The sequence below is a fragment of the Narcine bancroftii genome, chromosome 6, assembly GCF_036971445.1.
Source record: "Narcine bancroftii isolate sNarBan1 chromosome 6, sNarBan1.hap1, whole genome shotgun sequence".
Classification (NCBI taxonomy): domain Eukaryota; kingdom Metazoa; phylum Chordata; class Chondrichthyes; order Torpediniformes; family Narcinidae; genus Narcine; species Narcine bancroftii.
In genome coordinates, this window is record NC_091474.1 from 140,120,092 (window position 1) to 140,144,333 (window position 24,242).

General features: G+C 44.7%; 1 protein-coding gene across 3 annotated transcripts in view; it reads right to left on the reverse strand.

The window, feature by feature from the left end:
• Positions 1-24,242, reverse strand: part of LOC138736528 (peroxidasin homolog) — a 243,839-nt gene that overhangs the window by 107,118 nt on the left and 112,479 nt on the right. For 2 of the 3 annotated variants that reach the window (XR_011340350.1, XM_069886186.1), the window contains exon 4: positions 16,294-16,365. The exons of the other annotated variant lie outside the window; for it this stretch is intronic. Coding sequence is in view for 1 of the 2 variants with exons in the window: in XM_069886186.1 (XP_069742287.1) it covers positions 16,294-16,365 (72 nt within the window). In the remaining variant the exon portion in view is untranslated. The remainder of the gene's footprint in view (positions 1-16,293; positions 16,366-24,242) is intronic. 3 annotated transcript variants of the gene reach the window in all.

Below are 24,242 nucleotides of genomic sequence, written 5' to 3' on the forward strand. Positions count from 1 at the left end.
GCACTAAAGTCAACATAACTTTTTCCTGAGCTGGTCAAAATTGAGCAACAGGGTGAGAGTTTAATTTCATTCCAAGAGGATGAATCTGTTGTGCTCAGAAGCAATAGAAGTCATCTTGAAATAGCAGCTTTAATTGAGAGGCTTTTGAATTTTGAGTTGTCATTTTTTTTCCAAGAACCATCCCAGCTTTTCCATGTTTAGAGAACTTATTATGACAGATGTTGCAAAGTGGAAATCCTCTGCCCAGCCATGTGCATTTATAAACCATGATTCTAATCTCCCACATCTGAAGCTGCTAACCTCCACATGGCTCATGGCCTGGAATTTTGCAAAGGTCCAAGATTCAACTCCTCAGACTCCAACAGTGGAAACCATTTCATACAATTTCTCAGCACTTAATGCAGGGAAATCTGTCAGCTGAACTTGAGCCAAGTTGCACCTCATAGTGAAATGAGTGGAGAGCAGCTGCTGAGTGTGTAAAAGGTAATAATGCAATTTGCATTGTTAATAGAATTAAAAGGTATTGATTTTCTCATGTGAAAACATTTTCAATAATGTGAAAGATATCAAGCTGGAATTAGATAAATATAACAAGAGATTTTTGAGTCTAGCAATGGCAATAGCAAGAAAGAGTGTAGCTAAAATGTGGAAATTGGAAAATAATGTTAAATAGAAGAATGGTTTAATTAAATAAAATATTGTCTCCTAATGGAATAAAAATACATAATATGAGAGATGAGTGTGATAAATTTTGTCAAATATGGGAGCCTTATATGAGATTTATGAATATAGACTAATCCAGACCTTCTAATCCAATCCCCCCCTTGAAAAAATGGTACTTTCATCAAGAAATATTATGGCATTATTAATATTGGTTATAATTATTACGATGCATGTTCTTTTTCTTTTTTCTATCTTTTTTCCTATCTGCAGGGGGTTGTGGGGGGGGGGGTTGAAAATTGAAAATTTAGTATCTATTTTGTAATGTTATATCAAGTTAATTTGAAATGTATGAAGATACTAATAAATACAATTTTCAAAAAAATAATGTTAATAAATATCAATGATTTTGAATGACAAAGGCCTCCTGTTTTGTCGCTCCTCAGTGCTTGTTCTTTGTTTTGTGGGGGGGGGGGGGGGGAGGTCTAATCCATGTAAATGTACAAGATGATCAAACAGCTGATTGGCAGTTTCTTATCTGAGATACCACCCAAAAGCACAAGATTGCTTCTCTTGAAAGGTTATTCTCCCAAAGCATTCTGTTTTCCTCTCTCCCCACAAGCTGCCTGGCCTGAGAGTATATTTAGCATTTTTAGTTTTATCCACATTTGGAATCTTACACACAGCACTAGTCCCTTTATTTACAGATGGGTGCAAATATGTTTCAAGATTCTTTTGTTGTCACGTAATAACAGATGTAACATTACCATAAACTGCATTTATAGACAATAGGTGCTGGAGTAGGCCAATTGGCCCTTTGAGCCAGCACTGCCATTTATCGGATCATGGCTGATCTTTCCCTTTCAATAACCAATCCCAGCCTCATCCCCATAACTCTCAACTCCCCTGCCCACAAGAGACTTATCCAACTTTCTCTTAAATCTATCCAACGAATCTGCCCCCACTACCCTCTGTGGCAATGTATTCTATTCCACACACCCACAACTCTCTGGGTAAAAAAATTTTTCCTCATTTTTATGTTAAATGGCCTTCCCTGCATTCTTAAACTATGCCCTCTCGTCCTAGTCTCACCCATCATTGGGAACATGTGTTCTGATTTCACCCTGTCAACCCCTTTGATAATCCTAAATACCTCAATCATGTCTCCCCTCATCCTTCTAAACTCCATCGCATATAATCCAAGTCTTTCTAACCTATCCGCGTATGACAATCCTGCCGTCCTGGGAACTAACCTTGTAAATCTGCGCTGCACTCCCTCTATAGCAAGTACATCCTTTCTTAAATATGGGGACCAGAACTGCACGCAATACTCCAGGTGAGGATTCACCAGGGCCCTGTACAACTGCAGGAGGGCTTCTCTACTCCTATACACCAATCCCCTCTTTATGAAAGCCAACATATCGTTCGCCTTCTTCACCGCTTGCTGAACCTGCATGCTAATTTTCAATGACTGGTGAACAAGTATGCCCAGATCCCTTTGCATTACCCCTCTCCTTAGCTTAACTCCATTTAAATAATATTCTGTTCTTTTGTTTCTGCCTCCAAAATGGACAACGTCACATTTACTCACATTAAACTTCATCTGCCATTCCTCCTCCCCCTCCCCTAATCTATCTAAGTCCCCCTGCAATTTCCTGACATCCTCCTCGCTCTTTACACTACCACCCAGTTTAGTGTCATCTGCGAATTTGCACATGTAGTTATTTATCCCCTCTTCCAAATCATTTACATAAATAATAAACAACTGAGGGCCCAACACCGACCCCTGCGGGACCCCACTCGTCACATTCTGCCATCCAGAAAATGACCCATTTATCCCAACCCTTTGTTTCTTATTTCTCAACCAATTTCTCAACCAATCCATGACAGCAACCTATTCCCGATACCATGCTCCTTGATTTTGCAAACTAGCCTCCTGTGTGGGACTTTATCGAAGGCTTTCTGAAAGTCCAAGTACACCACATCCACTGGTCCTGAGTCCACCCTCCTTGTTAGTCTGCCACATGGCAGAAAATGATTAGCCTGTAGCGGCAGCTACACTGCTCCTGCAATAACACACACAACCAGACGGGTTGAGCTCAGTGAGCAGACTAGTTTATTGAAGGATGCTGCGCTGTACTTGTACTCCCAGCCCGGACCTGGCTGAGAACTGTGCTGGAGGGTGCCGACATCACCTGGGCGTCATGTGGTTGCCCAGCGGGGGCATCTGAGCCCTGTGCTGGGAGGAAAGGAACATCCCCAATGGCGCCATTTTGGCTGGCTGCCCCGCTGCGTGGCTTACAAGCAGGGCTGGTTCGCCTGCCTGGTGGTGAGCCGCCACACAGCCCCACCCCCCCCAGAACCCGCGCCAATGTCCTTTTTTGCCGGGCGGCCTCGCTTCTTGGGCTGGGCTATGACCACGGGCTCAGTGGGATCGAGGTGCGCTGGCTTCAGCCTGTCCACGGTAAAGAGCTCCCGCCTGCCGCCAATGTCCAGTGTGAACGTGGAGCTGGAACGCTGTACAACCCTGTAAGCCCCCTCATACGGTCGCTGCAGAGGTGCCGCAGTCGGGCCCTGCTGAACGAAAACGTACTCCACGGAAATCAGTTTGCCGGGAATATGAGATGGGCGCGTGCCATGCATGGTCCAGTGGTGGGGGTTTGAACGAGTCCAAGCGTGCTCTGAGGTGAGAAAGTAGTTCGTGCAGTGACCGCTGGGGATTGTGAGGTGCGTTGACGAACTCACCAGGTAGTGCCAGCGATGCACCGTAAACTAGCTCAGCAGATGACGCCTGCAGATCTTTCTTGGGAGTGGAGCGAATGGCCAGGAGCACTAAAGGCAGTTTGTCTGCCCAGTCAGGACCAGCGAGGTGGGCCATGAGTGCCAACTTAAGGTGGCGGTTGACGTTCGACCAGTCCATTGGCCTGCGGGTGGTAGGCCGTGGTGCGGTGTAGCTGGATCCCCAACCTGTTGACGAGCTGTCCCCAGAGTGCAGATGTGAACTGGGCTCCCCGATCGCTGGTGAGGTGACCCGGGACGCCGAACCGGGCGACCCAACCATGCAACAGTGCTCGGGAGCTGGAGTTGGTGGAGGCGTCTGATATCGGGATAGCCTCAGGCCAGCGAGTGGTGCGGTCCACCATCATAAGGAAGTAACGGTTGCCCCGGGAAATGGGTAAGGGCCCGACAATGTCCAAGTGAATGTGGCTGAACAGTTCCCAGACATGCTCAAACTCCTGTACGGGCGCCCTTGTGTGCCTGTGCACCTTGGACATCTGGCAATGGGTGCATGTTCGAGCCCAGCCCGTGATCTGCTTCCGCACCCCATGCCATACGAACTGTTCTGCCACCATCCGGACCGTGGACCTGATGGACAGATGTGAAAGGTCGTGGATGTGACGGAAGACCTGCCTGCGCCACTGCAGGGGAACCACCCGTCGTGGGGTGCCCATGAAGATATCACACAGGATGGTGCCTTCGCCGCTTGAAGTCGGGTGATCTCGGAACCGCAGGCCCATGATGGCGGTCTTGAAGGCTCTCGTCTCCTCATCAGACTTCTGGTCCCAGGCGAGCTGGTCGAAGTCGAGGCCGGGCATCAGCGCGCAGATGGCCAGTCACGAGATTGCATCGGCAACCACATTGTCCTTCCCTGCCTTGTGCCGAATGTCGGTGTTAAACTCCGACACGAAGGAGAGGTGACGCTGCTGGCGGGCCGACCAGGGATCCTTTGCCATCACGAGCGCCTGGGTGAGGGGTTTGTGGTCGGTGAAGATGGTAAAAGTCCTCCCCTCCAAAAAATAACAGAAATGTTGCACTGCCAGGTACATGCCCAGTAACTCGCGGTCGAAGGCACTATACTTGCGTTCCGGCGAGCGGAGCAGGCGGCTGAAGAATGCCAGCAGCTTCCAATGTCCATTCATGTCCATTCACCTGCTGCTCCAGGATGGCACCGATGGCCGTGGCAGAGTTATCGACAGAAAGTGCCATATGCAGGTCAGTGTGCAGGTGGGCGAGCATGGAGGCCTTTGCGAGAGCATCCTTGGTGGCCTCGAATGCGGTGCAGGCTTCAGGGTTCCAAGCAAGCATTTTGAATTTGGCTGCGATGAGGGCCAATAGTGGCTGTATGATGCGTGCAGCTCCCGGGATGAAGTGGTTGTAAAAGTTGACCATACTCGCGAACTCCTGCAGCCCTTTGAGACTGTCCGGGCGTTGGAACTCCCTGATAGCGGCGACCTTCGCAGTGGCGGGCGTGGCTCCTTCAGCCACGATGGTATGGTCCAGGAACTGCATGGACACTTTCCCGAACTGGCACTTGGCCGGGTTGATGGTAAGGTCGAAATCGGGCAGCTGGGAGAAAAGGGCACATAGGTGGGTCTTGAGTTGCGCCTGGTTCTTGCTGGCGACAAGGATGTCGTCCAAATAAATAAAGATGAAATCCAAGTCGCTGCCCACTGAGTCCATGAGGCACTGGAAGGTCTGAGCGGCATTCTTGAGCCCAAATGGCATGCACAGTAATTCGAACAAGCTGAAGGGGGTGATGATGGCCGTCTTGGGTATGTCCTCAGGATGCACCGGGATCTGGTGATATCCGCGCACCAGGTCAACCTTAGAGAAAACCCTTGCACCGTCCAGGTTGGCCGTAAAGTCTTGGATGTGAGGGATGGGGTAACAGTCAGGAACTGTTGCCTCGTTGAGCCATTCATAGTATCCACAGGGACGTCAGCCACTGGAGGCTTTCAGGACTAGGTGGAGTGGTGAGGCCCCCGGGCTGACGGACCGCCAAATGATCCCCAGTTCCAACAGGTGCGAAAACTCCTCCTTCGCTACCTGGAGCTTGTCAGGCGGGATTCAGCGTACCTTGGCATGAACCGGTGGGCCCTGGGTGGGGATGTGGTGGAACACCCCGTGGCGCGGTGAGGCAGCGGAGAACTGTTGCTTGAGAAGTGTCGGGAACTCATCCAGGATGTGCTGGAACTCGTCTCTGGGTGTGCTGATCGTGGCCATCTGCGGTTGCTCCAAGCGGGAGGCATCGAGGCGAACGGCCTGGAAGGTACGGGTGTCCACCAGGCGCCTACCTTGGATGTCCACCAGAAGTCCGTGTGCGAGGAAGAATTCTGCACCCAGGATGGCAGTTGGGAGGGATGAGACGGTGAACCTCCAAGCGAAATTTTGTTGGCCAATCTGGAAATGTCTCCATACGTCCAGATTTCTGTTGTGTTGGCTGCACGGAGGGAATGTCCACGAGGTCAGTTCCTGGACTCGACGGCCGTGGCTGGGATGACGCTGATCTGGGCTCCAGTGTCAATGAAGAACCGCCAGCCGCTGACTGAGTGCCGCAGGTAGAGGAGACTGTGTCCTTGGCCAGCTGCTGCAGCCATTAACAGCAGCCGGCCTGGTCATTTCCCTGGAACGAGCAGTGCTGACGACACTTCAGAGCCTTGGGTCCCCTGCACTGGTGGTAGAAGCAGAGGCCTGGAGCGGATGCTGTGGCCTTGGTTATGCTCTTGGGGCCGGATGCTTTACTGCAGCACCAGGTGAGGGCTTGGCATGGTCGTGCCTGTGCCTCGTGACCTGCTGGACCACTGAGCCCTCTGGGAATCGAGCGAGCCATAGCTCTTGGGCCTTCCTCGGGTTGGAGAAGCTCTCCTGGACCTGCAGAGGCCGGATGACCCTGGGCACATGGTCGAGGAAAATGCACTCGAAGAGTGGGCAGTTAGTGTGCTCACCCATGAGCGTGAGCATCTCGTCCATCAGCTCCATCCCCCAGGGCGTCAAGGTGCAGCATCCAAGCGACATGCTGGTGTCTGGATAGTCTGAGGGATCTGATAAGCACTCGCTTGATGGTCTCGTATTTATCTTCGGCGGGTGGGTGCTGAACGAGGTGCAGCACATGTCTGGCTGTGGCCTGGTCCAGGGCAGCGACCACATGGCAGAATTTAGTCGTGTCAGACGAAATCTGGCGGAGGTGAAACTGAGCCTCTGAGTGGCCGAACCAGGTCTCCGGCTCCTGAACCTAGAATCAGGCAGGTTCACAGCTATAGCGCTGATCCCAGGCTTGCTCATGATGGGTTCAAAGACATTTGTAGCGGCAGCTACACCTACTCCTGAAGGAACACACATAACCAGATGGGTTGAGCTCAGTGAGCAGACTGGTTTATTGCTGGCCGCTGGGCGATACTTATACTCCCAGCTCGGACCTGGCTGAGAATTGCGCTGGAGGGTGCTGACGTCACCCGGGCATCACGTAGTCCCCCAGTGCGGGCTTCTGAGCCCCGTGCTGTGAGGAAGGAAACACCCCCGACTGCACCATTTTGGCCAGCTGCCCCGCCGTGTGGCTTACAAGCGGGGCCGGTTCGCCTGCCTAGTAGTGAGCCCGCCACAAACCATATGCAGAAATGACCAGGAACGCATTAGTCAGAGAAAGAGAAGCAGAAGAGAGTCCCTCCAGAGTCACCGACTATCCAAGGATTCACCTCCAGCATAGCCTCTGCAGCCACAAAGACTTCAGTCCAAACTATCAGCAACCTAAGCTCCAGATCCAAACCTCCGACACGATCAGGAAGGCTTCAGGGCCTGAAGCCTCTCGGGAGCCCCTCCTACCACTCACATCCCACTTCCAATAACTGATCCTGCTTCAACCAGTCTCGAGCCGTTTGCCAGCAGCTCGCAGTCTGTGTGGGTTCCAAGTTCCCAGTCGCCAACAGCACTCCACCTGTGTCCTGCAGCCAGAGAACCACTCACCGGTCTGCCACTGTGGTCACCAACCCATAGGGTCATCTCCTCTGCTTCTCCTTCTCAAATTGGGTGTGTAATCTCCATTTTCTGGTGCCCTGCACTTGTCCTTTGCTTGCCTGGAATCTGCAACCCCTTGAGGCCACTGCCAGCACAAAGAATGCCATTTTGGTCCTAGATCCTGTGGACACAGGATTTTAATAAAACATTGCTGGCTCCTTTAAAAGGCCATTTAAAGCCTGTTCAATAGCTGTTGGTAGCTGAACTGGACGGTAGAACCATTACAGAAGCTCCTGCAAGCCTATCATTTTTTCTAAGCATTGTGGAGTTCTACCAGAGACATGGAATAAACATTTCTGCTTGTGAGGGCACAGATCAAAAATAAAGGATTGTCTATTTTGAACAGTGGAGAATCAAAAGTTTCCTCTCAGTATGTTGACTGTCTATTTAATTCCCTTTCCCAAAACTTCCTGGAAGCATAGATTTTGAACATGTTTATGCAGCAGGTAGACAGAGCTTTAAAGCAATGTAGACTATCACAACTGGTAAATGGGAATATGGAATTGAGATATTACAGTGAGTTCAGCCAAGGTGTTATTACAGGCTAAAGGGCTAAAAGCCATCTCCCATTCCTCATCTGTACAGTCATAAACAAAAAGGGTAAATCTTGTGTCTTTTTACAACTTGAAGTCGCTTGCAAATTTTAAATGACAAGTTCTGAAAGGTTGGAAATAGAAAGCCCAATGGGAAACGTTCACACAGGGCGTTTGGAGGGAGGAATGAGGCACCTGCTGTTAGCACAAGGTAGACGAGTAGAGGGGAAGAGAAGGCCTGTGTATCAGATCACAGGGCAGCCATCTGGAGAGAAGTCCAGTGGGTGATAAGTGATAATAATAAGGTATCATGAGTTCATTGACATACACATAATATAAAACATATAATTATGGTTAGACCACTCTTGTTGGAATGTTGTGTTCCGTTCTGGAAATTATGGAGAGGGTGCAGAATATATTTACCAGGATGTTGCCTTGATTAGAAAATACATCTTATGAGGCAAGGTTAACAGAGTTAGGGCTTTTCTCTTTCAATCAAAGAAGAATGAGAGGAGACAATACAAGATTATAAGAGGAATAGATACGGTCGACATGTTAGCACTTTTTTTCCCCCAGGGCAGGGGTAGCAAAAACCAGAGGACATCTGAACAAAGTGGAGAGAGGGAAGTTTAGGGGAGACATCAGGGCAAGGTTTTTAAACACAGCAAATTATTGTACTTGGAATGCATTTCCAGGGATGGTAGTGGAGATAGGGATATTTAAAAGACTAGGTCCTTTCAGACTGCCGTGTAAAATTTGCCAAGTTAGCGCCCCAGTTATGCAGCAGTTAGATTGGATTGGGGTTGACTGGGTCAGACCCTATCGGGTCCCTGACCTACCTCAGAGGTAGTCAGGGAACCCAATTATACTTAACTAGGTCGTGTCCGCTGGCGATTTGAAAATGACCGACCCGTTTATTCCGTTAATGTCAGTGCTTGCGTGCATGCATCACTAGGCAGCCAACATCTGAACATCCAGCAGTACTTCCGGAGAGTGTGTGATGCATCATTGCAGGGTTAGGATCTCCCTTAAATTGCCAGGTTGATTCCCCTGCAATTCAAAAGGTGCTTCTAGCACCTTTGCCCCAGTAATGGCACCTGGGTCGCAGGGGCGCTACCCAACTGCTGCAGTTTAAAATAGGCTGCTGATGGGCACATCACTGCAAGTAAAATAGAGAGTTATGGGTACAGGGGAAGGAAGGTTTAATTAGTTGAGTAGATTTCTACTGGTTGGCACAACATTGAGGGCTGAATGGCCTGTACTGTGCTGTAAAGTTATATAATCTACAAGTACCAACATTCTTACTTGCAATAGCCGAATAGGTATATGGTTTTAAAAAGAACTACAAAAACATTTTAAAAAAGTGATCATAAAATACTTAATTAAGAAACAATTAAACACAAAACAATAAATATTCTGTTATCCTCCTGCATAAAAAGGTGATTTTGTAATTGTGCAGACAATCATTTGGTGACACTGAGGCAGTCCCTGATGAGTGTAACAAAGGAGAGGCTCAAGGTGAGGGAGGGTAACCTAGATCCTAGATTCAGCTGAGCTTTGAGCTGCCAGGTTTGGAACTCGGATAAGGCACATCGACCAGAAACACAGCTCAGGACTGGCTGGGAGCAACCAGGGAGTAAACTACGCTGAATTTTCTGCTGATCTCCCTTCATCTATTTTTAAAAGTGCAATTTTAAAAAAACACGTTGAGAATTTTTTCCCTCCCCAGACATTTGAAGGGTCAGAATTTCCACTCAAGTGATCGGCTGTTGAAATGAGAAGGGTTAACATTTTTTTTTTGTTCATGATTCCAGCTTCATTTCTGCCAAAGGGATGGAAAAAAGTTCCTGGAGCAATCAGAAGTGACTTTAGCTCTGAGACAGAAGGAAGTATTGTTTAGTGAGAAGACCAGTAATAGGTGCCATGCAAAATCAACTGCACTCACTTCTGGAGAGTCTCTCTACTGGTTCCAATGCTGAAGTCTGCAAAATGTGAGGGGGAAAGTAGTGCATAGCATCGCTGAGTAAACAAATGATGAGAGACTTCCAGAAAATATACACAATTTGCAAGTAAAATTGATCACGGAGTTTTTCTGATCACGGGTGACCAGTGTTGCACTGCCAAACCTTGGTGTTGGTATTGCCAAAAATGTCCTGCAAGGGTGATGGTAAAGGTCATGGATTGACCCCAGTAGAGAACACAAATGATTCGTCAGCTCCCTTAAGATTTCCGAACAGATGCGAGGAATGATCATTTAATCTTCAGTGTGAAGTGGCTTCAAAGGAGGGGTGTGGTTAAAAAAAATGTGAGAACTCTGGAAGCTCATCCCCTGTAGCAGCACCAAAGTCAACAACTTATCAGTCAACAGAATGTACTTGGAAAGCAGAACAGAACGACCAGCTGCAACAATGTGGTGCGGTTAACATTACTGAGTACGTACTTCCAGGGAAAATGGGAATTCACAGTAAACCAGTTTTGTGGACTCTAATGAATAAAAAACACATGGGGTTGTTGGGTTAATTGGTTACACATGTGTATTTTTGGCAACATGGGCTCAAAGGCTGGTAGGGCCTACTACCATGCACCATCTCCAAATTTTAGAAAAAATGTTATGAGCTACAAAGCTAGCAGATACCATGATGATATCACGTGGAACCAAAAATACGATGCCAAAACTAAAATCATCTGACACTTGCATTAAGTAATGGTACAAGCTTGGAGGAGCACAGGCTTCAATTATCCAATGCCAATTTCCCCCAACATCACCAATTCAAAATTATGCATATTCCCTAGGCCACAACAGAAAGAGACAAGCAATTAATAACAAAGTCTGAAAAGAAAAAATTGCACGTGAAGGGTCAGGCAACTGATAGAATGACTAGACTTTAACTTATTAAAAATGAAACTTGCTTTTTTAAAAGAACAGCTGGATTAGTCTGACAAATCACCCAATTAAAACAAAGATGGAATGAATGCATTCGCACAGAACATTTGACGGCTTCATTTTCATCCTTCTGTTCCACGAGATGGTATTGAAACAGAGAGCATCATCCGTTGCTCTCTGATGTTCTCCAGGGGAGGTGGCTATTCTGGGAATGTACCGTTTTTAGCAATACAATTGGGTGGAATTTAGTTTTTTTTAAATATAGACATACAGCATGGTAACAGGCCCTTTTGGCCTACAATCCCATGCAGCCCAAATACATCAATCAACCTACAAACCCCACAAGCTATTGAAGGGTGGGAGGAAATGGGAGCACCTGGAGGAAACCCATGCAGACACGGGGAAGAACATGCAAACTCCTTACAGGCAGTGCCGGATTCTAAGCCGGGTGACTGGGGCTGTAATAGCATTGTGCTAACCATGCTTCTTTGTTGACATTTTGCACACATAAATCCCTTTGAAAGTTGCTTCACTGATTATTTTTCTTTTCTTCCCCCGAAGCAACACAGATTAGCTTGCAACCTGCAGGGCCCAAAAATCAAGTTTTTCACTTTTGTTTTAATTTCTCCAAAATCTGACTGCTACCAATGATTGGTTCACTATTTGAACAATCTGGCAAAAACATGCCACCCCAAAACAGCCAGACATCTTCTCAGAAGCATCAAGTTCACAGTTGTCCTTTTTCAAAGTTGATTTTATCTCTGGAAAACGGCAATGAGTCTAACTGAACACAATGTATATCGAGTTAAACCAGAAAGTCTGCAGATGCTGTGATTGTATTTTGAGATACAAGAGTGCTAGAGGAATCCAGCATGTCACACAGTGACCAGGGGAAGCCTGCCTGAAGGGCGCAGGCCCAAAACGTTGGTTTCTTTCTGTGAATGCTACGCGATCCACAATTGTGCATTATGAAACAAAATCTGAGGCTTGTTTTGCTGCCATTTTCACGTTTGAGAGCCAAATTGCATTGCACCCACCATTACTTGCTTAAAAAAAAATCATATTACATTAATCCTCACATTCCACGTGACAAGAATAAAATTAACAGCATTAGCTGGTTATTTTAATCTTATGGTTCCTAAATTTTAACCGTACCGCCTTCATCCCCTTTCTGCCAAAATAAAACATTCATTCCAACATCTGAAATTTTGTCCATATTTGCATGCCATTTCACATACCATTTTAACAATTTATTGATATGCAAGGAACTGGACCAATTGCATTGACATTGGCTTGGCTTCGCGGACGAAGATTTATGGAGGGGGTAAATGTCCACGTCAGCTGCAGGCTCGTTTGTGGCTGACAAGTCCGATGCGGGACAGGCAGACATGATTGCAGCGGCTGCAGGGGAAAATTGGTTGGTTGGGGTTGGGTGTTGGGTTTTTCCTCCTTTGTCTTTTGTCAGTGAGGTGGGCTCTGCGGTCTTCTTCAAAGGAGGTTGCTGCCCGCCGAACTGTGAGGCGCCAAGATGCACGGTTTGAGGCGATATCAGCCCACTGGCGGTGGTCAATGTGGCAGGCACCAAGAGATTTCTTTAGGCAGTCCTTGTACCTCTTCCTTGGTGCACCTCTGTCACGGTGGCCAGTGGAGAGCTCGCCATATAACACGATCTTGGGAAGGCGATGGTCCTCCATTCTGGAGACGTGACCCACCCAGCGCAGCTGGATCTTCAACAGCGTGGACTCGATGCTGTCGACCTCTGCCATCTCGAGTACTTCGACGTTAGGGATTACATTACATTACATGTGGAATAATTGGACAATAATCCAACGTTAATAAAATGCAGCAAGTAATTAAAGGTTGAAAAATAACTGCTGCTAAATATTAAGATTTCATCCAGACTTGGTGTCCTTGTTTGGCTCAATAGAATATTTTACAAATTATTCAGCTGCTTTACACAAAGCATAACAATAAACACTTCTTTTGCATTTGCGATTAATATGAAAGTCACTCTCTCCTAAAGGCAAATGCAGCAGTGCAAATGTCCTGACATTTTTGTCCCACCCAGCTAATATAGCTGGTGCCCACCTAGCTAATATAAACTGAAAAAGCCCAGCTCAGCAAGCAACCAATTCACAGAAGCTTGAAACTCCAGTAATCCCAAACCATCAAACTACTGATTCCGGAATTCCGATGTTTAGAAACCGAAAATACCAGAAACATGCAGCAAGCATCTGCAGAGTGATAGAGTCTGTAGACAAAAGGAAATGAATGCAGCCTAGGGGCTGGCGGGGTGGGGGGGGGGGGGGGGGGAGGAGCAGAGAGAGAATAAAAGAAATCAAAGCATTGATAACATTGGCAAAAAAAGGGGGGGGCCTGGAATGGAATCTTTCAGTTAATAAGGGAGACTGGATTAGTTTTCCTTACAGTCTTGAGACATGCTGGAAGGGTACAAAATTACAAGAGGCATAGAGGGGGTAGATAGTAATAAACCTTTCCCCCTTGCCAGCATATCCAAGAGCAGATGCCTTAGGTTCAATGTGAGCAGAAAGAAATTTAAAGGGGATCTGAGGAATTATTTTGCCAACCAGATGGTACTTTCAATCAGGAAAACTGTCTGAAAAAGTGGAAGAGGCAAGTATGCAGACATTTAAGAAGTATTTAGACAAGCACGAGAACAGTGAAGGCCTAGTACTCTCTGAACCAAGAGCTAGTAAATTGGATTGATAGAGATGGTTACATGATGGTCATGTCTGGCTGAAAAGTCTATTTTTGTACTGAGTGACCCAGTGACTCAGCTCTGATCTCATCCATCGCAGATGAGCAAGGTTTCACCACTCTCTCCCTATCCCATCCCCTTACTTCTCATCCATTACCTCTCCCCTTTAGTTGGATATTAAAACATGTTACTCTCCAACATTTACTAATTTTGATAAAAGGACAATAATCTGAAATGCTCAATTTTGTTTCCCTTTTCAAAAATGCTGCCAGACTTGCCAAATATTTTTAGCATTTTCTACCCAAACTGTGAAAACTCCAGTACAACCTGGGAAATGCGAGGGAGAATTCCCCCCACCCAATAAGCAATTATTCAGAGATCTTTTCCTTCAATGAACATGTGTTCAGCAGTTTGAATCCTTCCCCGTCAGAAATCCTGCATGTCACCTCTCCTTGTTCATTCACTGCTTGATCCTTCCAGTAGGGATAGAAATGTAGGAATTTCCATAACAGAGATCATGCCACCTTTGCTATTTGACCAGTGGCCAGATTAAAGACATCAGAAGCTCCAGGACCGACCGACAAGCCCTTGAAAACTAGCAGTGAAGGCCTGAATGCAGTTTATTCCGATGATGCACAGGCTTTCAGGACTTATGTTGGAGTCTGTAACTGAAAGAGCCATAGTTCTCATGGCATACAGGCTGATGTCATGTTTATCTTCATGTTTCTTGAAGGCTTCGGCATTCTGTTTAAATTTCTGGAAGCTTTTGCTTTGCCAACAACAACAACACTGAGCAACTACACAAGCTCAAGAGCAGGGATCCCCAGCTACTTCCAAGTTAGGTCACATAGCAGGTTCATTGGTGCAGAGCCACACACACACACACACACACACACACACACACACACACACACACACACACACACACACACACACACAGAGAAATGCTTATAACTGCTCATCCAGCAGTGGTGATTCGCCATGAATGCAAAGTAGAAGGCACTTTGAAATGGATCTTCATTAGGACAGGAATGGGATTGTGCTCTTGTGCCATCCCCCCCACATGCGAAGGGCACAACAACATCATGGATATGGTTTAGTTATACAAATTACAGACAGTAAACTCTCTTCTTGTAGTAGCCAGAAATTTTGGGATCATCTGACTGGGATATGATGGTTTAATGACCACGAACACCAAAAAAACGTGGTGTGTTCAGATGAAAATTATCTCTAGGCCACAGCCATTTTCACTAGCTCTGAATTTTCCTTCAATTGCAAACAATAAAATTAACTTTTTTAATCTATAGCTGATAGTTTAAATAAAATCTATTGTGGATCCAGTCCTCATACTGTCACAAAAAAAGGAATTGTCTACTTAGTCCTATTGTTCAAGTCATAAACATGAAAGTCAGTTTGGACAAAAAAAGCACCTTGAAACTTTCAACAATATAATCCTGCTAACTTTCAGCATTCTTGCCCGAAGAGAAGATCCACAATATAAATTCAGTGAAAGTATATTGAAGCTCACCTGAGAAAAATGTAGCATTCCTGGCAAAATTATTTCGTGTTTTTATCTATACATCTTCATTTAGTGACTCTAAGTTACAGACCTTGCTCAGAAGAGGTGTGGCAACAGCATTTAGAACAGATGTGTTTAGCAAGTCCTCAAACTAAATACCAGTAACTTAAAGCTATTAATGTAGCTGTTGTTCTTGAAATATTTAAGAGCTTCAGGCTAAACTGTGCATTTAAAAATGGAGCATTTTTAATGAAGCAAATTGAAGAACAAAATTAATTTAGGTACAAATATCTTAATTGTTCGAAAGCAACATAGACAATGGTTCATTGAAAACAGACCTCATGCATGAATCACAAGCTTTTGTTTGAAATTATGGGGAGAGAAACAGAATAACTGTACAATATATTAGTTACTCGAGGAGCTCAATTTCTCAGTCAATATTTTTTCATTATTTGAATCAGCAAAATTTCAGTGATCAAGTATATTAAACAATAAATGAATGCATGAGCATCCAGTAAAAGTTGTTTGTTTTTTTTTTAAATCATTTTTATTGGGCTTAACTTGGCAAATATGGGTTTAACAGGGTTATCATAGATTAATTCAATTACTGGTGGATCAAGGAATGTAGTTCCATCTATTTTTCTTTTTTTTGTACCTGTATCTGTATGAGATGATTTGTTATGGGTTTTCCTTAAAATTTTGTATGCAAGTTTTATATGTTAAACTCAATAACAAATATTTAAAAAGGAAAAGTTGTATGGAAATAGTATATGCAAAAATCTATAGAGCAATTGGTTGAAATTATTATGTTCAGTTTGCTGTTGGAAAAGATATACAGTTGGTTTATTAATTAATGCAAAATATGGTTCCAACTGAAAAATCTCATTTTTGACAAGTGCTCAGCATTTAAACAGTGCATGATAATGCTTTCTGATCAGCCAGGGTTTCAAAACAATGCATCAGGCAGAACTGCTGGACTTGCTCTTAGAACTAATCACCCCAATCCAGCTCCAGACACATTTCCCTCTTTCTTCCAGTTCTGAATTGTGCATTTGTGACATGCAAAGCACAGAAGCACTGACCAGACAACTAGCCAAAGAAACTTTACCAGTAAAGTGAGAAAAAGCCAAGCATCAGAGACTACAAATACAATAAACAATGGAACACGAATAGCAAATGCACTTACAGTTGTTCTAGAGAGACAAGTCCCTGAAATGCTTGCCTGTCAAGTGATTGGATTTCATTCTTGTACAAATAGCTGAAAGAAGAAATAATCAGTAGTATTAGTGACTAGCCACCTAAAGCACCAAACAGGCATTCTGGCCATCTAAGCAGATGCTGTCCGTTCCTAGGTATCCAAAGATATTTTAATAGTCATTAAAATTTATACAAAACAATTAGCTTCAAAATAAATTAAAATCAGAACTTAAGACATAACTTCCAATATGATATGGTAATCAACCAAGTCGATAAAGAGGCAAGGCCAAATTATGAAAAAGCTATATAAAATGCAGGAAATATACAAGTCAGTGAGAAACTGTGGGGAAAAAAATGCAATAAAAAAAAGTGGGGCAGGGACGACCCGCATGGTTCTTGAGTTTTACCGCCATTCAATAAGATCAAGGAGAATCTTTTGCAATGACTCAATGCCCCCTCTCTACTTCCATAACATCTAATTCACCAAGTGCCAAAAACATTACATATATTGAAGATGAAGCCAAGGTTCCTAGCAGAAAACGGAAGATTCACGAGGGTTATGCATGAACACATTTCTCCGTTTCTCAGTTCCTTTATCAAATGATTTTAACCCTGTTCTAGAGGGTTAAAATACCAAGTAATTGGATGGCATTCTACTTTGCAGAAGAAAAACAAGGTTGGATTGAGCACGAACAACCAAGCTGGTTCCTTGAATCTTATTCCTCACCATCCCCCCCCCAGCACCTCAAAAATTGATGTAAAATTGGTCCATCTAGTTTGAGATAACACTTGGTGACTTACACCCAAAAATAAGTGATTGCCCACGATGCTTCACCCCAATTTTGCACATCTCCAGCACTTTGCTCTGTTGTCACCAAATAATGAAGCCTTAAAGACGTTTGAAAGGTCGTGACAGAAGAACACATTTTGACTGCCGTGGAGAAGGAGCCAGATGTCGAGAGAAAGACCATTCCCGGGTCAAAGGAACCGGAAAGACCTGATCAATGAGGCACATGATAGGGGAGTGCAGTAGACCAGGAAATCCTGGTAGGAGGTGAGGCTCCCTGCACAATGGACCAGTGCTGCAAGAAATTTCACAATGTCATGTGATACATTACAGTGGCTAATGTGCCACTTAAAACTGCTGAATCAAGATCCTCACTGAAAACATGTTTCATGCAAAGGTCCAAAATACAAACGAGAGATGCCATTCATGAGGAAGTAACTGCAGCATTCATTCATGTGATACATTCAGTGCAATGGAACGACCAAGCTGCATGCAAGGAGAAATTGTGTGTCATTTGGAATCTGCCAGGCCTTTATAGGTGTGTAGTATTGGTTTAATCATTGCAATGCAAAAAGGATTACTTTGTTTGTAATAGGGAACTATATTTTAAAAGCCCCTTCTGAAGCTTGCTTCTTGAAGAGGAATGCCCTTGCAACTCATGTTACCAATGCCCAGACCTTCCTGGTAAGCCTTGTCCTTGCTTGTGGCTCGAAGGCTCCAGAATTCTCTGCTGTTCCAGTTATAAAGATGGTGGAGCAAACATGAAGACAACTCCAGCATGGCCGTCAACTGACATCTTCAACAGTTTCACATCACCAGGAGATTGATAGCATTTTCTATTGTGGTTGGAGAGTTTCCTGGTGTGAAGAGCCCAGGAAGATTAGGGTGACCATTGGGCCCTGCAACAATCTGTTTGAGTAGGTGCCAGAATCTGAAAACATCCAGAGCATCGACTCCTTCAGGATGAAGGAATTATACCAATTCTCTGGAAAGATGATATTCACCCAGGGTTGACATCTTACTCACAATGCATTCCTATCGCCACATATTACCTGAACGCACAGGAAGCCAGCAATGCTGGCAAATTTCAGTGCCCAAGATGCCATCTGTTCCTCACAGATCAAAGCAAACAATCATTTCCCTGTGAATTCAGTTACAGTGGCAAGCAAGAGACAAGATACAGCTCTGTGCAGGTTTCTGGAAAGATCCTGTAATGAGACAATTGAGAGTGAACTAAACAGTGGAGTTCCAGGCAGAAGAGGATGCCTGAAGGTCTTTATGCAGAAAGCCACATCTCTACAATGCCAGTCTTGACAAGTGTAAGCCTTTAACATTCAGCAGAAGGATCCAGATGCTCCAAATTTGCTGTGAGAGTAAGCTCTTGGCTGATAAATCATCCGCTATTGCACCCCTTTGAATACAAGGGGTAAGGTGATCACAGCAGCCCAACAAACCCACATCCATTTGGACCAAAGCTGCCCTGATGGCCAATTGTAATAAACCCCTTCCCATTCTCACCATGGGAAAGACTAACATGCCTTTTGCCTTCCTACTTCTTGCCACACTTCTACTTAAACTTTGGCATCTGTGCACAAACACTCAAATCCTTGTGAATAGCATTATTTCCCAACTATTCACCCATCAAAAGGCAACAAAGCATTCCATTCTCCAGTCTACATCTATTTTTAGCATTTTGTGTGTTATTAATGTATTTTGGAAAGAAAAACATTTTGCTCAGTCCGATAGCATAATTATCCTTAGTCTGTGATGGAGCGAGGGCTCTCTGCGTGTTCCAGATTTATAGCACAAACATGTGATTCAAAAACAGATGCTAGAAAGTTGATGCTGGCACAGGAAGGGAAATGAAAATCCCACAATGGAACTTAGTTGCAGTTAGTTCTACCACATCATAAAAAATGACTAAATGGTTAAAAGTGCCAGTCATTTCACATAAATGGAAAAATGTCAGTAGATGAAAATTTCAAAACAGAAAGGAACAAAAATAATGATAACGTTAATGCCAGTGCACTCACACATTTGTAAAAGAGTCTAACTTTTGTGTTTGGATTTGGTCGTTCCATGGCGACTATAAAATGTGATTATGAAAGTGAATGATTGAGATTACTAATACCTTTCGATAGAGCAGGGATTAAAAAGTCAGATACCCTGGGATTGATTCAGTGTCTTCCTTTCTACAATTTGCCGATGTTGCTTCTCTCACACCTTCCCTTCCCACTGGCATCATCTTCTCCAATGCCTCGACCTTCCCTTTTCTTCGCCCGTCTGTACTCCCTCTCCTGCCTCTTCGATTTCCACCCTGCGCAACTTCCTCTGAGTTGACTTTTTCCTATTTTAAGTATTCATTAAAGGAAACAAAACATCAAATTTAGTTTGGGGTGTCACCCTGGAAATCCGGGAGTTGGCTGGTTGATGTAGAATTTTCATGCTAGTGGCCACCACATCAGGGATTGAGCGGGAATGGTGGAGGCAGCTTCTGACTGCCTGATTTTTAAAATTTAACATGCTGCACAGTAGGGGGCCCAGCTCATGAAATCCATGCCACCCAATTAACCAACCAACCCCGTACATTTTGAAGGATAGGAGGAAACTAGAGTATCTGGGGGAAAGGGAGATTGTACAAACTCCTTACAGACAGCAGTGGATATGAACCAGGGTTGCCCAGAGCTGTGATAGCACTGACCTAACCTCTACAACAGACACCGTGCCATCTGTAGATTCTGATCCTCCAGCTGTGGTGAGACCCTATAACTTGCTGGGCCATTCTCTAAAGCAGCAAAATAACTGGCTTTCCAAAGTTCAATAGCCCTTTACCTTCTCTTTTAAAGAGAGACATTTTAATTTAAGAGATTTAGCTGCTCTTTGGTTAGCTGCACAAGTCTTCCAGTACAGGGTCACAGATGAGTGAAATAAGCTTTGTCAATCAAATGTGCTCAACTCAAGGGTCTGAGGACACAGAACAAACAAGCACCACTGCTTGCTCCCACTGAGAGAGCATCACATCACATATCACTTTCCTTCAGCCCCAAGTTGGGTTCCAAGTACATCATTTTATCAGTAGGCCTTTTCACACCGCAGTGTAAAATGTAAAAGAAGGAACCAGGAACACTTCCGTGAATCTGAAGGGTGAAAAGGTTGGCCCACGAATTTTAAACAGGCAGGTTTCCTTGCAGGTGGGGCTGCGGCCCTGGCAAATTTTCCCAGACCACCCTCACCCTGTGGCGTGAAAAGGCAAATGGCCAAGCAGGGGAAGCCTCGTGACATCAGCGCTTGCGTGCTGCATCCAATAGTCAATTAAAATTTCCTGAAACAGCAGGCTGCTTCAACATGTTGCGACGGCAGCACAATGCGAGATGAATGGTCGTCCTCATTAACGATCATCCCTCATGTGGCTTGATTTCCCAGAGCAGTTCCAGGTACGCGAGGGATTATTCCACTCTGATAACACTAAGTGATCCCATGCTATCAGTGCTCTGTGATTAGGAAGGGATCACTTAAGGTGGTATGTGAATGGGAAGGTTGAAAATCACTGCTTTAGACCCAATTGTGACTGAAATATTTTGCTTGAGAAAAATTGTTACTGGCCCATTTCCTTTGGAGTTATGAAACCATGCACATAATGAGTCAATTAGGTACCATTAAAACAGTGGTTTTCAAACTTTCTTTCCACACACATCCCACCTTAAGCAAACCCTGACTAATCACAGAGCACTTATAGCATAGGGAATACTTAAAGTGGTATGTGAGTGGAAAGAAAAAGGTTGAGAACCATTGAATTATGGAAACAAAGTCGGCCATTCATCCAGCATTGTGCCACTGTCGCTACGCGCCGAAACATGGAGGAGGGGTGTGGGGGCGCAGGCCGGTGGCAAGTGGGGGGGGAGGGTGGTGGAGCTAAGAAGCAAGCGGGTGACCAACTGATAGACGGACGGATGGGGGTGAAATTACTCTTACTCCTGTGAGCGCATAATGCGTCATCAGTTGGGGGAGCCCACCTCTCACCCTTCCCCCCACCCCCCAAATTGCTGAGGACAAATTTCCAGGAATTTGGACCACAGTGTGAAAGGTCTGAGAGATCCCGAATTCCTCAGAATATCACCGGGACAAAGCAGGGTCACCGCTCGCCTACACTGTGAAAACAACAAGTGTCATATCATGTTCAAGGGAACAAAGATGCAAAAGGGACTCAGATATTGGAATCTGGAACAAATTACAATCTGCTGGAGGTCAAGCAGCATCAGAGGGAGAAAAAGAATGGCCAACATATTGGGTTGTTATCTTTCATCAAGACAAATCTACATGAACTGGAAAAGTGGGTTAGCAGATGGAATTTAACTCAGACAATTGTGAGGTGTTGCACTTTTGGTGTGTTAAATCAGGCCAGGCTTTGCACAGTGAATGGTGGAGCTCTGGGGAGTGCTGTAGAACAAAGATTTGGAGATACAGGTACACAGTTCCAAGAAAACGATGACGCAGATTTGACTTGACGCTGCCATTGAGAAGTGGGAAATTTGCAAATTTCCTGCAACACAAGCTGTGTAAAAAGGTCGGGATGGAAAGAAGCTCATTTCTATCCCAGCATTTTTCCTGCAGGAGCCCTAGACATTTTTGCAGCCAGCCTGCAGTCCAAACTTAACTGCAGGTTGTCCACAACAATACGCCCAACCACCTCGCTCCCAGGCCCCACACCTACTCCCACCAGCCCCCCCCCACTCTCAGCCGTTTGTCCCTCCCCACATCCAACCTCCGACACAGCAGCAGGGGTGTAATGCTGCCGAGCCCAGAGTTCGCTGCAGTGCCGTACCGGCTGTGGCAACAGCTCAATGCGGGAGCAATGACTGTCTTGGTTACCCATAATCCTCCACATAGCTGGAACCGCTCTGCCATTGATCGAGTCAGCTTCCACCTGCTTCTCTGCCACCAGGTGCTCGGAGCCAAGCATCACCCTTCCACCAAAGGTAAGAGAGGGTGCCCACGGTGGCAAGGACGACAGGGGAGAAGGACTGGGGGGGCTGGGGGGGGGGGTAGAAAAGAGTCACCCTTAGAAAACAGAAAATATTTGCAAAATATTTTTAAAGACTCAGTAATATTTGGAGGTAACTTTCATTCAACCTAACCCCACCTCAAACATCCAGCCTCTGTTATCAACGCAACTCAATGTAAAAGCCCTGCCTGTGTGAATGACAAATCCGGAGGGAAGTGTGCTAATTTATTATGGGAAATTTAGGTTACTTGTGTGTAAAATCCATAAGAAAACAGGGTGGTTCAAAGAAAAAAAAAACAGGGTGGTGAAGCCAGCAAATGCCATGATTGCTTTCATTGGTTAGGCCATTGAGCATGAGAGCAAGAAAACCACGTAGGAGCAGGGAGGTGATGATACAACTGTACAAAATTTTGCTGATACCACATATGGGAGTACTCTGCACACTTCCAGCAGCCCAGTAATAAGAAAGGTGTCAGATAACTAGTAAGGATGCAGATAATAGTCCTAAGCATGCCATTATTCTGGTAGGCTTGAATTTCAAGGGGAGGCTGCTTACCTTTCAATTTTGTTCAATCCTCTGCAAACCTGAGTAGTACCAGAGTGGGCCTGAGGTTAGTGCCTGGAGAAATCACTGAAATCAAAGGCCCAAAAAGCTATGTGTAAGGAAATAGAAAGTTCTGGAATTCTTTTACCTTGACAAAGTAATGACAAAGAGTGAAAAATCAGTAGGTTTGGGAGGCAACAGACAAAGAAAGAAAAAGTATCAGTAACAGAAGCAGGAGGGGGAGAGCTACTTGCTGAAGTGGATTAAACAGGAGAACACAGTGATAATAGAACAGACCAGGATATGACTACATTCATTCACACATTTCTTGAAAGAGACTAGATTGACAAAGAATCTGTAACAGAAAAAAAATGGTGACTAGCAAAGATGAAAAAGCCTGTGATTGAGGACACAGAATACAGACTGGGAATTTACTCTGCTTGGGAATGACTGAAATATTAACCAGCTAGAAGAGTGTAAATCTACTGGCAAGAGAAATTTGCCAGTAAATCTGAAGCAAACCAAATCATGTTGTAGATTGAACCATGCCTTAAAGGCGTTTTAAGAGCAGCATGAATTGTACAGAATTAGAACACCAAAGTGTTTCTGTACCAATACTGAGAATAGGAGAGCAGTTGATCTTTAAATTGCAAAGTGATTAACCTCACTGCTCTCCTACTCTGAGTTATGGAATAATTGTGAAGTACCCATCAGAACATTTTTTTTCCCCCCCAAGATCAAATTGAAATCAATATCCAGTGTACAAAAACTTGTGCTTCGGAAGTCATTCCCAGATGCCACCTCAAAAGTGTTGCATCGAATGCAATGCCTTGACATGACCATCTCCTGAATTTAGTGAATTGACTTTTAATGATCAGAATTTTGGAAGCAATCCACAATGGCCAGCTCCTCTTTAGATTATGTTTAGTCCTATTGTCTCGGAATCAACTTCTTGGCACTATTACACCCTTCCCAAATGGCATCAGCTAATATCTACAGATCTCAAGTGACAGTCATTTGTTATCTCTTGATTGTTTTTTTTAAATATTTTATTTTAAAAGACAAGCAAATATATACAAATAATACAAGACTTTTACTTTTCACACAATATCCATATAAGTGTGTGGGTGTGTGTGTGTAGGTGTGTGGGTGTATCTCTCTATAGAGAGAAGGAGGGGGATGGAGGGAGGGAGGGGGGACAGAGGGAGGGTCGCAGGAGGGAGGGCGAGAGAGAGAGATATATTTTATATATATATATATATATAATGTGTGTGTGTGTGTGTGTGTGTGTGTGTGTATATATATGAGTATATATGTAGATATGTAATGTTTATTTATTTATTTATTTATTTATGAAGTTTTTTTTCACCCCTTCCCCAGATAATAAATAAACCATAAAAGGCAAAGGGAAAAAAATTAAAACTAAAAACTAATTAAAACACACATCGTCTGTACGTAACACAACGTGAATTCAGTCTCTATTTATCTGTCAGGGTAGTTTCTATATTAACATATTTCTTAAGGGTGGGGGGGGTATAGATCATATCTGTGCACTGATGTGCCTCAGGTACTTCTTTCTCAAGTTTTAAGTAATCTTCTCCACGG